General features: G+C 34.6%; 1 protein-coding gene across 1 annotated transcript in view; it reads right to left on the minus strand.

Moving 5' to 3' along the window:
- Positions 1–16,823, minus strand: part of LOC133329973 (potassium voltage-gated channel protein Shaker-like) — a gene marked incomplete at both ends in the record, with an annotated part of 81,938 nt that overhangs the window by 18,723 nt on the left and 46,392 nt on the right. Inside the window, 3 exons of the mRNA XM_061538468.1 lie at positions 3,921–4,017; positions 4,612–4,780; positions 9,441–9,564. Of these exons, the coding sequence (XP_061394452.1) occupies positions 3,921–4,017; positions 4,612–4,780; positions 9,441–9,564 (390 nt within the window). The remainder of the gene's footprint in view (positions 1–3,920; positions 4,018–4,611; positions 4,781–9,440; positions 9,565–16,823) is intronic.

The following is a 16,823-nucleotide window of genomic DNA, read 5'->3' on the forward strand; positions in this document are numbered from 1 at the left end:
CTGCATATGTCAGAAATCTAATCAACCTTGACACCAATATTGAACATAACCAGTGAGCTGAGCAGTATAGCCGGACGGGGCCGACCATACGACACTATACACAACTACCACGGAACTCTAACTTTCTGCGGATGTTTATTTCTAGCCTGGACAATATTTCGTGATATTTGCACTCTCTTTTCCGATTAGAGGTCAACAGCACCGTGAGTTGGACTTATAGCCTATAGGTCGACTCGAAAAAAAAACATAAAAAAATTACTATCTGATCATCACCGAAAATTATAGGCGTTGTCCTTGACCACAACTGGAATCTCATGGAAAATTTCAAAGCGATCAGCGCTATATTTCCGCCCTCTAGTGTGGTAATAGGTTACTAAATAATATATCAGTACGTAAGCACTTTTTAATATTTAAGTGTAACTCCCACATCTGAGTACATGCGACCATATAATTGGTATCAATTTAAAGGTTAACCACTCCTCTTGGATATACTATAAACTTCTCGGCTGTATGTCCTTCAGGAGTAAATATATACGGCATAGAATACAAATTGTGTTATTTTTCACACAAATGTCAGGGTCCAATTGACCCGCTAAATAATGACCGATCTTTATCAAAACAGGCATGCTTACTCTTTAGCCCGATCCCCTTCTCGGTGTTTGGGCCATAATTGCGGCCTCTGGAGCGACCAGAAAAAACCAACAAAAATAAAGTTTTTGGTCCATTTCATACCCTAAATATTAACCGATCTTTTCCAAAAACAATAGGCCAGAACCCATTCTACATGCAAAATTTCGTGAAGATTGGTCCATAACTGTGGCCTGTATCGTGTTTACAAATTATAATGGACAGACGGACGGACGGACGAACACACATGTCTAGATCGACTCAGCTAGTCGAGATATGACGATCGGTATACATAAAGGTGGGTCTAGGATCAATATTTCGCGACGTTACAAACTCTTGGGGCTGCACAAAGCTATAATACGCTGACAACATAGTTGTGTAGGGTATAATTCCAACTTGAGTACTATTTTGTATCAAATTTCATGACTCGAGCTATATAGGTTCCTCCAATTCAATATTTGTCAAATTTAGTACCATTTTTAGCACAAATTAATATAAATGTCCATAAGTATCAACCTCAACAATGCAAATTGTACCAAAAGAACGAATTACTTAAATTTCCAATCCTACTTTCCATATTAATTACAAATTTTAACTCTATCGGATCACCGACATCTAAATTGCATCAAATTTAGTACCTATTTGTACCTATACAAATTCCCATTACCGCCTATATCATACAATCCAATAAAATTATTATTTTAAGACTCCATATCAAATCCAAATTGTATCAAATTTAGTATGATTTAGTAAAGGACTTGCAAAACTACCTCCTACCTCCAAATTTCAGGATTTCAGCTCTATAGGTACACATAAAATTCAAATTGTACCAAGTTAAGTAACATTCAGTGCACATTAGTACGAATTCCCCAAACTACCTTATCCAACCAATAGGAATCTTATTTCTTAATTTCAGATTCCAGCCTTAACGGTTCACCAAAATGCAAATTTAGCACCATTTAGTACACATTAGTACGAATTTCAAAAACTTCCTACATACCCCAATCTTACACACCAAAAGCGGTCCGGTTTCAGGATTCCAGCTCTATCGGTTCACACAAAATTGAAATTGTACCAAATTTTGTACCATTTCCTAAACTACCTACATACCACAATTCTATAATGCCGTAGTAATCTTATTTCCAAATTTCAATGTTCCAGTTCTATCAGTTCACTCAAATCCATACTGTATTGAATATTCATTCCATTCTTCCAACTTAAAATTGTATAAAATTCAGTATTGTTTAGTATGTTTCGCATACAGGTGTACGCACTTCCTAAACTATTTCCTTATATAAATCCTACTTGTCAAACTTGTTTCGCATTCCAAATTTGAATTTTATTAGTTCTATCCTCTATAAAAAAATTAGTACATTTTAGAACTTTTCGGATACTTATAGTTCGAATTTCCAAAAAAAACTTTGGTACATCTATCCATCAATGACCCTCAATCCAAATTTCACCACACTGTGGTACAGGGTATTATGTCTTTGTGCATATGTTTGTAACAGGCAAAAGGAAACGAGATAGACACAGGGTTCCTTTTGAGAATATGCATAGAATCACTTTTTAAGCCGATTTATGCATGTCCGTCCGTCTATAGATGTTAAATTGTAAACAAAGTTAGGGTCGCATATATGATCCTAATTGGATGAAATTTGGTACAGTTCACTTATTTGGTCCAAGGACGAACCCTATTGAAATTGGGAAAAATCGGTTCAGATTTAGGTATAGCTCCCACATATATTTTCGTCCGATTTTAAGTAAATAGTGCACCCAAGTCCTTATATATCCTTCAATTTGCACGAAATTTAGCATAGCGTACTGAATTAAGTCTAGAACGATGTGTGTAAAATTTCGTGAAAATCGGTTTAGATTTAGATATAGCTAAATTTTAGGTAAATAGTGCACCAAAGGCCCTATATATCCTTCGATTTGCACGAAATTTGGCTTAGCAATCTGAATTAACCCTAGAACAATGTGTGTAAAATTTCGTGAAAATCGGTTCAGATTTAGATATAACTCCCATACATATTTTCGTCCGATTTTAGGTAAATAGTGAACCAATATCTGTATATCCTTCGATTTGCACGAAATTTGGCTTTATAAGTTAATGAATAACTCAAAATGTGGCGAATGCAAAAATACATACTGAAATAAGTGTAACCTAACATGTGACAAGTTTCGATGAAATCGGTTTAGATTTCGATATTTTGCTTTAAATTTATTTACACAATTTTGTCCCATTGTAAGAAGCAACTCTATATCTGACCAACATTTAGTATAGGTTTCAGAATGACAAAAATGCGACGTCTGTTAGGATTCCATATGTTGGATATACCCAAAGTGGTGAAGGGTATCATATAGTCGGCCCAGTCCGACTTTAATGCTATCCTTACTGGTTCTTAATACAGATATTTAAAATTTTGAATATGATTTGTTTCAAAAATATTGTTAAGTGGTATAAAATTTGTTTGTGGCTTTGTATCATGGACTTACCATGGACTTAAACCACTTTCAAAATAAATGACTCATAACTAAGAGTGACCCTCATCCCAAATTTCAAGATTCTAGCTTCAGCCGTACCATCTGGTCGTTGATGAATCATTAAGTCAGTCAATCATTTTACTCGTTTAAAAATATAGACATTTCTGATATATGCCATCAGCTCCCTATTAACACACACTTAACGCACTGTTCTCGTATATTAGTATAGAATATTTGTTTTATAATGTTTTTTTTTTTTTTTTTGTTTTCGAAAGAATAAACAACAAATTGCACAAAAAAAAAACATAAAACAAACTACGACAGTTTTCCAAAATGATAAATTATTTTCAAAGTCAAATTACTAACATGGAAAGCAAATTTGCAATAAATTTTATTCTTATCTAAATAACCACAAAAAAGGAAATAATTTTAAACAAAAAAATTAAAGTAATATTGCAATTGTGTGGATATTTCATACAAATACGGTTTTTTGGTATAACAAATAAAATATATATTTTTTTCAATATCAAATATAACAATCAATTAATTAATCATTCCAATACAAAAAACAAAATAAAATTAGAAAATATTGTTTGTTTATTTCTTTACGGCCAATAAAGGTTATAATTTTGGAAATTGAAAGAAAAAAAATAAAAGAGGCACATTTTGTTGTGGCACAAAGAATAATAATTTTTAATTTTTTATAAAATTTCGAAAAATCAATTTTTTGGCAAAGTCTGTATTTATGTATAAAACTCAACGATTAACGTACATTTAACGCAGTTAGGTGGTAAATTAAATCTTACCTGAATTTATTAATTGCTTGATCACCTAATTCATAAAATTTTATTTCTTCACTAAATACGTCTAAAGGGACATTGACCGGTCTCCGTAGTCGGCCACCTAGAAATTTCATTGTTCATATTCATATACAGAGTTTTGGTAATATTTTTTTTTTTTTTTTGCAGGCAGCAGTCAGACAGGCAGGCAGGAAATCAAAGGAGGATGATGCACAACAGGATAACATAAATTACGTTTTTTCGGAGGGTGGGAGAGGGCGGGGTAGTAACAGGGATATTGTAACACGTAAATAAGAAACAAAAACAACAAAAGAAATTGAAAATAAAAAAAAACAAATTCAAATTAAAATATATAAATAAAAAAAATGTTTAAATAATAAATACATATTTTAATATAAATATATTATTTGTTGTTGTTATCGTTGTAGATGTAGTAGTAGATATTGTTGTTGTTTTTTTTGGGTTTGGTTATTATTTATAATATAAAAGAAGAGGAGAAAAAATATTACAAGATTAGTTAGTTTCAATATCATTATATATAGAAAATTTATTATATACAGAAATAGTTTTTTTATATAAAAATGTTAAGTGTGTCCAGCCTGTCCTGGCTGTAAAGTGTTGTTTTGTTATTGTTCTTGTAAGCGATATATATATATATATATATATAGAAAAGTTCTTGGCAACTGTTCGAACTTACCACTTTGATAATAGTATAAAATAGCATCGAAGCTCGGTCGACTACGGTCAAAAAAATATTCGTTTCTCAGCGGGTCAAAGTACCGTAATCTCCGAGCTGGATCCCCCAGTAACGTATCGGGGAACTGATTTAACGTTCGTAATTGTGTTTCAAACCTTAACCCGCTTACCTGAAATTAAAGAAAAGTTGGAAGATTAAAATAATGAATATATAAAAAAAAATAACATCGACGTTTGCCTTTCGAGGTGTTTATAAGCTCCAACATGAAGAAATTTAGAATCCTGTAAAATTAAGAAAGTGTGAAACGATGGGTTGTATTTTTGGACTTGATCTAGATTCAGTTTGACTTATAAGAAGTTTCCAATTTTTGAAAATGTTGACCGAATTGTGGAGGAGATACTAAAAGGAGGGTATCGTCTGTGGAAGATCTGAGTTATGCCCGTCTGCCTCAAAAAGGCCTAAGTAAATACTAATCTCATTAAAACACTTAAGGGAGGCATTTTATCCAGGGAATATCTGGGGAAATTCATCTGATAATGGAAGACCTGGGAAAGAATATTTCTATATAAAACCTACGGAATTTATTTTATCTGTCAATAGAAGACTTGAAAAAGATGTTCCCACCAACATGAAGACATTTAGAATAATTGTTAATCCAGAAGTTGTGAACTGATGGGTTGCGTCAGTGGAAGATCTGAGTTATGCCGTCTGTCTAAAGAATGCCTAGGTAAATACTTATCTCGTTAAAACACTTAAGGGAGGCATTTTATCCAGGGAATATCTGGGGAAATTCATCTGATAATGGAAGACCTGGGAAAGAATATTTCTATATAAAACCTACGGAATTTATTTTATCTGTCAATAGAAGACTTGAAAAATATGTTCCCTCCAACATGAAGACATTTAGAATAATTTTTAATCCAGAAGGTGTAGACTGATGGGTTGCATCTTTAGAATTGATCTAGGTTCAAGGTTTACAGATTCTTCTGTCAAGACCTGAGAAAGATTGTTTCTATATAAACCTACGAACATTTTTTTCGGGATATCTATCAATAGAGGGCACGAGGAAGGTTTTCCCTCGAGGTTATCTGAGGCTCCTAGAACTTCAATAGGCAAAAACCAAATTAAAATATCGCTTATTAAGAATAGGTATCGACGAGTGCAGTTCTTACAAATGGAATCTAATAGATTATTGTTTTTTAGGACCGGATACTGTATTGTAATGTTGATAGGTTTCCAAATTGTCTAAAATGTGAACCGATCTGAACTCTTTCATCCAAAATACCTAAAAACGATCCGACTTTGAATACAGGGGCTATGCCACCCAATGATTATTCAAATGCTAATTAGGGCCAACACGGCTGAAAAACTTGTCCAAAATCCTTCAAATAACAACAATTAGGGGAATATACAATTGGTTGGTGTCTTCACTAAGATCAATTAAAAAATTCTTTCCACGCACATCATCATATCAGATGGAATACATCCGAACCCACTGACATTCTTATAAAGAAGTTCGGTATCAACACGTGAGAACAACACAAATTAATTATGGCAGGAGATAGCGCCACCCCGAGGGAAATACACAAGGATCTCGACCAATGAGCAAAATCAAGGAGGCATTGTTTCTTGGTTTCAAGGGTTTGGTAAATGAACCGATATGTATACCCTACAAAACTATGTTGTCTGGGTTTTATGGCTTTGTGTATCCCCAAAGAGTTTATAACGCCAGCCACCTATTTGTATACCGATAGTCATATATCGATTAGCTGAGTCGATCTAGACATTTGTGGTCTGTCCATCATAGTTTCAAAACACGAAACTATGATGGACCAGTTACGATCCAATCTTCGAGTCGAAATTTTGCATGCAGAACCAGTTCTGGTCAAAGAAGATCCCTACTGTTTGTTATTGTATGAAATGGACTGTTTTTCTGGTCACTCTAGAGGCCACAATTATGACCGGAATATCACGAAATTTTAAACAGAGAAAAGGATTTGACAATAGAATAATCATTACTGTTTTGATGAAAATTGGTCAATATGTAGTGTATCAAATGGACCCGGACTTTTGTGTGGAAAATGACAAAATTCTTATTCTAGTGCGTATATATATACTCCTAAAGTACATAGAACCGAGAAGTTGATAGAATATGTCCAAGAAAAGTGAATGACCTTTCATACTGATTTTATTGTTCTATCTAGTCAGGGATTGGAGTTCTTCTTTAATGTCTACGTAGTTTGCTATTGTTTAGTATTACCCCGATATTGGGTATAAATTTCGACCTGATGGCTAGAAAATGTTGCATGAGGTTCCGGTTATGGACAAGGACGCCGCCAACAAATTTCTGGGATGAAATGGATCGAAAACTTTATATTTGTCTGGATATCTAGTCGCTCTAGATGCCACAATTAAATTTTAATTAAAATTAAAAGCCGAACATCACAATTTCCTATAGTGGATCAGAGGAGCTGTTAATTTAAATCGGTCAAGATAGTGCAAATATCGTGAAATATTTCCCAGGCTCCTGGAAAGAACTGCTAATAAAATATTTGAAAAAGTCTTCTGCATACAGAAAATATGTGAATGGTCGAGATAATCTGAGGAAAGTCTTGTGGAGAACGTTTATCTGTCTCTGGAAGACTTGAGGACGATATTTTGTCTATAGAAGACTCCCGACAGGTTTACTGTGCATGGATCCTACGTGAATAGATGTACTAGAGATGTTTCTTTTTTTCGCCACGGAAAATGTTTTCTATCAATGACACATAAGGACTAAAAATGTATTCTGCAGCTTTTTGCTCTCCACATGATTGGAATAATTTAAGATGCTTATATGTCCTTACTATACCTGTCAATAGAAGATCTAGGGAAAATTTGCAGTCCATAACATACCTGACGAAAATCTTCTGTCTATAGAAAACCTATGGAAGATCCAAGGACACTTATCTGTATCTAAAAGATTTGATTATTCTTATTTGTCGGTAGAAGAAGTTGTTCACGAAATACTAAAATATAGGCACTTCGCTTGGAAAAGTGTCTGGGACCAACAACTGAAAATTTTCACCTTTATATGTACACAATACTAAATAATGGACCAAAATTTAAAATTTTTAGACTGAAGAAAATTTGGAACAACTCAGTTGTAACCAGTGAGCGGAGCAATATAGTCGGACGGGGCCGACCATATCATACCCTACACAACTTCCACGTAAATCGAACTTTCTGTTCTTCTATATTCTGAGCTTGGGAAATATTTCCCGATATTTACACCCTCTTGCAAAATTATTATCTGATCATCACCGAAAATTATAAGCGTTGTCCTTGACTATACCTGGATCCTAATGAAAAATTTCAAAATATATTACCGTCCTCTAGTGTGGTAATGGGTTACTAAATAATATCTGAATACGTAAGCACCTGTAAATACTTAGATGTAACTTCCACACCCGAGTACATACGGCAATAAAATTGGTATCAATTTAAAGGTCGACCACTCCTCTTGTGTATATAATCAACTTCTCGTATCTATGTCCTTCATGAGTATTTATATGCGCTATAGAATACAAATGTTGTAATTTTTCACACAAAAAAAGTCTGAGTCCATTTGACCCGCTAAATATTGACCGATCTTTGTCAAAACAGGCATGCTTATTCTTTGGCCCAATCCCCTTCTCCATGTAAAAATTCGCGATATTTGGGCCATAATTGAGTCCTCTGGAGCGACCAGAAAATCAGACAAAAATAAAGTTTTTGTCCATTTCATCCCCTACCAAAAACAATAAAGATCTTCATTGGTCACAACCCATCTTACGTGCAAAATTTCGTGAAGGTTGGTCCATAACTGTGGCCTGTATCGTGTTTACAGATTATAATTGACCGACGGACAGACACACATGCCTAGATCGACTCAGCTAGTCGAGATATGACGATCGGTATACTTAAAGGTGGGTCTAGGATCAATATTTCGCGGCGTTACAAACTCTTGGAGCTGCACAAAGATATAATACCCTGACAACATACTTGTGTAGGGTATAAAAATAGCTGAAATCCTCAAAATAACAAAACATAGAGGTACCATTATATGGGGTCTACAGATTTTCTGTGTACGGGTCTATAGATGCCCTGCAGATTTTCTGTGAGTGCTTCTCCTTTTTCTAGAAAGAACGAAGAAGACTTTCTATAAAAAAGACATCTGAACTAAGGAAAAGCTGATTTCTGTCTATAGACAACGTCAAGCAGGTCATCTGCGCTGAGAACACATCTAGACGGTTTTCTATATATTGAAGATCTAAAGAATGTATTTTTGTATCAAAGAACTACTCATTCGAAAGAGTGGAGTGGATGCCATCTTCAGACTTGATCTAGGTTTGATAAACATATTACGATGTACAAAATGTGTATCCAATCGAATACTACATTCGTTTGATGTTTGATTTACAAATTTTAGAATTAGAAGGATTGTACCGATATATCCTATCTTTGAACTTGATCTATATTTAAAAGTTTGTATGAAATTGGTTACTCTTTTCGAGAATTATCGCGCGCAACCGCCAGACAGATATGTCGGAAACTGATTTGGAACAAAGTTACATGGGGTCTATAGATGAGGCATATTTTTGTCGTATAAAAGTTACCCCATCAGTCACAAGGTTGAGGGTTTACAATTGTATATTTAATTAATTTTTTAAAGATTGGACTACTACAGGACATTTCCTTTTATATATCATCTTATAATCATCAGAAAATCCATAACCACAATTACAATAATAAAAAAATTAAACATTTAAAACTAACAAAAAATAACAACAACACACAATTATACTTACATTTATAACAACTCTTTCACAAAAATCATGATCATGAGGAATGGGTTCAAAGTGTTGTGGCCCGCCACCATAGCCATGACCAGCCCCCCCTTCTTCGTCTTGACTGCTTAATTTGGGTAAAGACCTAAAGGGAGAAAAAACATAGAAGGAAAAAAATATATAAATTATTGTCATAATAGTTTTTTTTTGTATATATATAAATGCAATTTAAACACTTAGCCTATGGAGAATTGTTTTTATTTGTTGTCATAAAATTTGAAAAAAAATCCTTGTTAAATTGTAAAGCCTTCTTCAGGTTACGAGCCAAGTCTGCCAGTCGTCCTGCCAGTTTAGATCTTTTTCATGTTGCCAAAAAAACCAGTCCCCACCCAAACCCAGTGCTTGCAAAAAACCCATGTTTGTTCAACCACTTGTAAGCAAAATCATCAACAATTGCAATCACAAATTTTTAAACCATCGCACACACAAACACAACGAACATTTCGACCACTTTAGGGGGCCACTTTTTCTTGGCTCCTTGACAAAAATTTCCAAAAGTGCTTGTTAAAGTTCACACAGTGTAATCTAAATCAATTTGGGCATATGTATTTGTAATTTGCCGCCACATAATAAAGTGTGATATCGTTTAAATATATTTTTTTTCATTTGCGGTGGAAATGGAATTTGTTGTTGTAATAAAAATATATATTTCCTGGTGGTAACACCTTGTACTTTTGGAAGTATTAGGTATTTCAATTTTTGTTGGTATGAATATTTAATGGGCACTAAGTGATATGGGCATGAAAACTAAAGAACAAAAAATTTGTAGTTATTTTAAAGCATATAAAATAAAAATGAAAAATCCAATACTAGAAAATCTTTGAAAAAAATATTTTTAAAAAATCCACTTTTAGAAAACTCTTTGAAAAAATATTATTTAAAAAAATCCACGCCTAGAAGAATCTTTGGATTTTTTAATCCACGACTAGAATCCAAGCCTAGAAGAATCTTTGGTAATTTTTTAAATCCACGCCTAGAAGAATCTTTCGAAATTTTTAAATCCACGACTAGAATCTACGTCTAGAACAATCTTTGAAAAATATATTTTAAAAGAATACACGCCTAGAACAATATTTGACAAATATATTTTAAAACCAGTAATGAAAGTAGTAAAGTCGGACTGGGCCGACTATATGATACCTTTCACCACTTTGAATATATTCCACATATGTATCCTAACAGACGTCGCCTTTTAGAAGGAACATTGACATGAAATTGAACGAACTTAAATCTAAATCTAACCCGATTTTCTCGAAACTTAACACACGAGCTATGGTAGGGACAGATTTGCATTTCAAAGGTACGAACATCCCCATGAACATGCAGAAAAACAACAACATCAAGTGTAAATAGAAAACCAGAAAAAAACAAAATTTCTGTAAATACACTTGTAAAGAGGTTGTTAGAAGTACTTCAACGTATAAAACATTCAATTGTAGTATCTTCAGTACACTGTACAAAATTGTGTGCCGGTCGGGTAAACTTTGAATCTATAGTGCGCAATTTACATTAAATCGGACGAAAATAGATTTTGGGGGCTAAATCTAAATCTGAACCAATTTTCACGAAACATATCACACATCATTCTGGACCAAATTAAGTACCCCATGCCAAATTCCGTGCAAAACGAAAGATATTTAGGGACTTTGGAGCCCCATTCACCATAAATCGGACGAAAATATATATGGGTGCTACATGTAAATCAGACCCGATTTTTTGGCACACGTCATTCTAGACTCAATTGAGTAAACCATGCAAAATTTCACGCATATCGAACGATATATAGGGACTTTGTGCACCTTTTACATAAAATCGGATAAAAACTATGGGAGCTATATCGGAACCGATTTTCTGAAAACTTAGCACATATCATTCTGAACCTAAATCGGTACCCTATGCCAAATTTCGTACAAATCGAATGACACATAGGGACTTTGGTGCCCCATTTAATTTAGATCGGACGAAAATATATATAGGAGCTACATTAAAATCTCAACCGATTTTCTCGAAACTTGACACACATCAGTCTAGACACAATTCAGTATACTATGCAAAATTTCGTGCAAATAGAAAGTTATATGGGGGCTTTGGCGTATAATTTACATACAATCGGATAAAACTATATATGGGAGCTATATCAAAATCTGAACCGATTTTCTCGAAACTTAAAACACATCATTCTGGACTCAATTGAACACATCGTGCAAATTTTCGTGCAAATCGAAAGATATATAGGCGCTTTGGCGCACCATTTACATAACATCGAACAATGCTATATATGGGAGCTTTATCTAAATCTGAATCGATTTTTACGAAACATAAGACACATCATTCTGGACCTAATTCAGAACTCTGTGCCAAATTGCATGCAAATCGAATGATATATACGGACTTTGGCGCACCATTTACATAAAATCGGACAATACTATATATGGGAGCTTTATCTAAATCTGAACCGATTTTCTCCAAACTTAACACATATCATTCTGGACCTACTTCAGTACACTATGCATATTTTCGTGCAAATTGAAGGATATATAGGAACTTTGGTGCCCCATTTACATTAAATCGGACGAATATAAATGGGAGATATATCTAAATCTGAACCGATTTTCTCGAAACTTGACACACATCATTCTAGACACAATTCAGTATACTATGCAAAATTTCGTGCAAATCTAAAGGTATATAGGGGCTTTGGCGCACCATTTACATAAAATCGGACTAAACTATATATGGGAACTATATCTAAATCTGAACCGATTTTCCCGAAACATAACACACATCGTTCTGGACTCAATTGATCACACCGTGCCAATTTTCGTGCAAATTGAATGATATATAGATACTTTGGTGCGCTATTTACCTTAAATCGGACGAAAATATATATAGGAGATATATGAAAATCTGAACCGATTTTCTCGAAAGTTGACACACACTATTCAGTATACTATGCAAAATTTCGTGCAAATAGAAACATATACAGGGGCTTTGGCGCACCATTTACATAAAATCGGACAATTCTATATATGGGAGCTATATCTAAATCTGAACCGATTTTCACGAACTTTAGCACACATCCTTCTGGACCTAATTCAAAACTCTGTGCCAAATTTCATGCAAATGGAATGATATATAGGGACTTTGGTGCACCATTTACATAAAATCGGACGAAACTATATACGGGAGCTATATTTAAATCTCAACAGATTTTCGTCAATTTCAGTAGGGTTCGTCTTTGGGCCAAATAAGTGAGCTGTACCAAATTTCATCCAATTAGGATCATATATGCGACCCTAACTTTGTTTACAATTTAACATCTATAGACGGACGGACATGCATAAATCGACTCAGAAAGTGATTCTATGCATATTCTCAAAAGGAACGATGGGTATATCCCGTTTCCTTTTACCTGTTACAAACATATGCACTAAGACATAATACCCTGTACCACAGTGCGGTGAAGGGTAAAACAATACACGGCTAGAACAATCTTTGAAAAATGTATTTTTAAAAAATCCACGCCTTAACATTCATCGAAAAATATTTTTTTTCAAAAAGCCAAGCCTTAACGATCATCGAAAATTTTTTTTTTAAAAGCCACGCCTTAACAGTCATCGAAAAAATATTTTGAAAAAATTGACGCCTATAAAAGTCAGAGAAAACAATATATTTAACATTTTTATTGACAAAAATATGTCATCGAATAATCAGCCTCAAGTTATTATTATCCCCCAATATACAGAAATCATTTCTCTAACCTCCCTCCCTTCCCTTTCAGGTCCTATCGATTCACTCAATTGAAAAGGTTCAATGATTTCATAGTTCATTTTTTTCTTGTGAGAAATTAACATTGCAAATGTAATTGCACTTGTCTATGACGCCGTGCCATGATTGCCGTTATATTCATCTCCCCTTCATGACGATTGCGGGTGGCGGCCTACTGACTTCTCATCAATAAACTGCTAAAGACAAGCGCAACAGTCAAATTCAATCGTCATTTTCAACAGCCAACACCACCACATTTACCTTGCCCCCTCCTCAGGCAATAGAAAAGACAAGGCTAAACTATTTTTAGTTATATATGCCTCTATATATACACAGATGACATATATATTTATAGCTATATACAACTACACGTTTATACATAACACGGTATGGTATATTTGCCGCTATATACTACCGTGTAACCTTCTAGCATTTGTTAGATAAATATTTTCAGGCAGTAGTTAGGCGGCAAATGAGGGAGGCCGTATTCGACAGTAGTTGACTCAAGGCAAGGAGATTCATATTCGAGGAATCACAACTTATTGTCAATTAAAAAAATCGTGATCATGGCTTAGAATATCCTCTTATATTGGTACTTCTGTTTTTTAAATATTTCTCATATATATTTTTCAATGGAAGAAACCACTTGCTTCATAAATATTTTGTATTATGGAAAATTAAATTCCTTTTTTTAAATCCTCTTAAAAGTGTTTATTTTCAAAATATGATTTATGAGTATTGCAATATTTCATAACCCAATGCAATCAGTTTAGACTGGCCTTAGAATTGGTGTAATGGCAATAAACAGCAATTTACAAATCATTTGTTATCTGTATATATACAGGTGACTTTGTGTACATATCTATGATTTATGTACATTTCTTCTCTATATAACCAACCTTATAAAATACTGACGAATTTTCACTACATACACGTTTTCTTTTTTGCCTTTGTGGCTCTGTGTGCATTGTTGATGCATGCATGCATTTGCATTGAAATTGGGTCAAATGTTATATTCTCTTTAAGGCCGCTCTTATTTCATCCACCTCTCTCTCAGTCTTGCTCTCTTCGTCTCTCATTTCATTCGTTTCGTTATGTTCCATGAAAACAAATCATCAACGTCAGTTTTTTTTTCATCGCAAACAAACGGTATTAAAACGTCATGCACTTCCATTCGAAGGCGGCCAGGACGTATTAATTCCCACTCTCTGTCTTTCTATTTCCCTCTCTCTTTCTGTGATTCGTGTTTCAAGTGATATTTTTTCTCCCTCACCTATATACCATAATCTATGACGTCACATGCCGCATATATACCATGTGTTATATACCTTTTCGTTATATATATAGGTACAGTGTTAGGTAGAAGTTTATTTTCCATAGTTGGCTGTGTGGCTGACAGACTGTCTATCTATCTCTTTCTATGTACTCGGCAAAAGTGCATTTGGTAAATGCATAGCATTTATTCACCATCTACCATGAATTTGGTTCATTAGCACATTCACTGAAGAAACAGAACTGTTAAAAATGAGGAGAATTAGAAATAGTAGTAGTTTCATAAGAACCAAATCCGAGAAGGCATACTTTTGTAAAAACCGTTTAAAATAACTAAAGTCGGTCGAATTTTTATACGAGGCCAATGCCAATGACCGTGGACTTATATTGAAAATTTTCTGTGAAGGTACCGGAATATTCAATTATAGCGATTAATATTCAATTAATAACGAAAATTAGAGGACTTTACCTGATGATGGACCGATATTGTTAATTTTGGTATGGCGATTCGACACCCACTAAAAACCTCAAAATACCAAAAAAGAGCCAATTCGGTTGATAAATACGCCTAAAATATGGAATAGTAGGAGTACACCAAAATATCGAAATCTAGGAGCGTATTTAAATGGGAATTACCCTGAAAAGTATACCAATGTTGAACATTTTATGAGAATGAAGATTTTACATTTAATGTGAAACAACAATTTCAAAAATATTGTCGAACATCCAATGGAACGGAATGAGGATAAAACAAGCAGACTTCAGGAAAGCGAAAATTTTGCAAAAGGATGCTTCGAAGAATTCACGCCAATGGGCATAACCTACAAGGTCAAGTTATCAAAACCTTAGGGCTAGACGACATCTCGATGCTCATGCTAAATCATGTGTATCCGGTCCGTGATACCTTCGGTATCAAGATGGACAAAATTATACCACTGTCAAACCCGTATCACTTCTCCCGTCTCGAGCGTCTAAAATGCAGAGGCCAAAACTCCACAAGCCAGTAAATAAAAATGGGTATCCCACAAGGATGTGTCATCTCGTCCCCGTGCCATCTATACCTCTGGAGCAGATGTCGTCGAAGACAAAATGAACACATATTTATCATGCGTTACCACATTTTTTCAGGGTAAGATATATACAGATTTCCTAATCTAAATCAAGCGATACTATCTTGACATCTTAGAATAAGGAGGTCAAGCGGCAACTTCACATATCCATGAGAGGTAAAACCATTTTAACGACCCAAACCCCAAAAAATTTTGGATAGCCTCCTGTCCAGACACTTTACAAGGCTGACAACAAAAGTACAGAAGCGTACAGGGACCAAAAGTCGTCAAGACGAATGATAAGAATGGGCGTCCCACAAAGAGTGTCATCTAGCTATCGTATCATCCTTGCCTCTGCAACCGTATGTGTCCAAATGACAAATATGAATCAGTTGCATCAGGAGGCAAGGATACTCTTAGGCAGATCCATCACCACGACGTATCCGGAAGGACATCATACGATTCGCACTCCGACAGTCCAGCAAAGTGTCACTAAACATCACCTTTATTAAAAAGGGGTACTTCTCAATAAAAACTTGTCGGTAATGAATAAGGTCAAAATAGATTAACCTATTCTATAGATTTTTAACAAAAGTATAATGGAATATTCGAAGCAAATTGCCTGCATCAGCAGCCTCAAACATTTTCCAATATATAACTTTGACATCAAAATTAACGAAAAATAATAAAATGATGATAAAGAAAAAAGTTAGCGCCATCAAGAGGAAAATAGCAACACTAAAATAAGCAAGGACGCCAACCGCTTTACAACATTCAGAGGGCGTTGTTTCAGGTAACTATTGATAGTAGTGGTTCTGAATTTATCCTCTTATTACAACTCGAAGGGCATCATGCCATATAGCAACGACATCCAGGAAGTCATTGCATTGGACATAGAACAATTGTCACAGGCTATATCCCTGAGATCTGTTCACACTCAGACAGTCCAGCATGCTGTCAATGATCATGAGCCTTCATTGCCAACCACTAGCGGTCGCCGAAGCTGATAAGTCTTTTCTCAGAAGAACCGGCCAGGATGGTTAGTCTTTCTAAACGCATACCAAGCGAGAATAGCCGGGATCGATACAGGCCAATTATTAGTTTGACAGTTAGTTTTAAAAAGAACCAATAGTAAGTAAATCCCAATGGGTAGACAAACTTCTACAGTACAAAAAGGATCCCGTTTTGAATATCAGCGGATGAGGAAAAATTCCTTCAAAACACTTTTTGAATATTAGTAAAGCCCCCCCGAAGC

This window comes from Musca vetustissima, unplaced genomic scaffold (genome assembly GCF_032173495.1).
Source record: "Musca vetustissima isolate MV318-11 ecotype Yass unplaced genomic scaffold, APGP_CSIRO_Mvet_v1 utg84657, whole genome shotgun sequence".
Lineage (NCBI taxonomy): Eukaryota > Metazoa > Arthropoda > Insecta > Diptera > Muscidae > Musca > Musca vetustissima.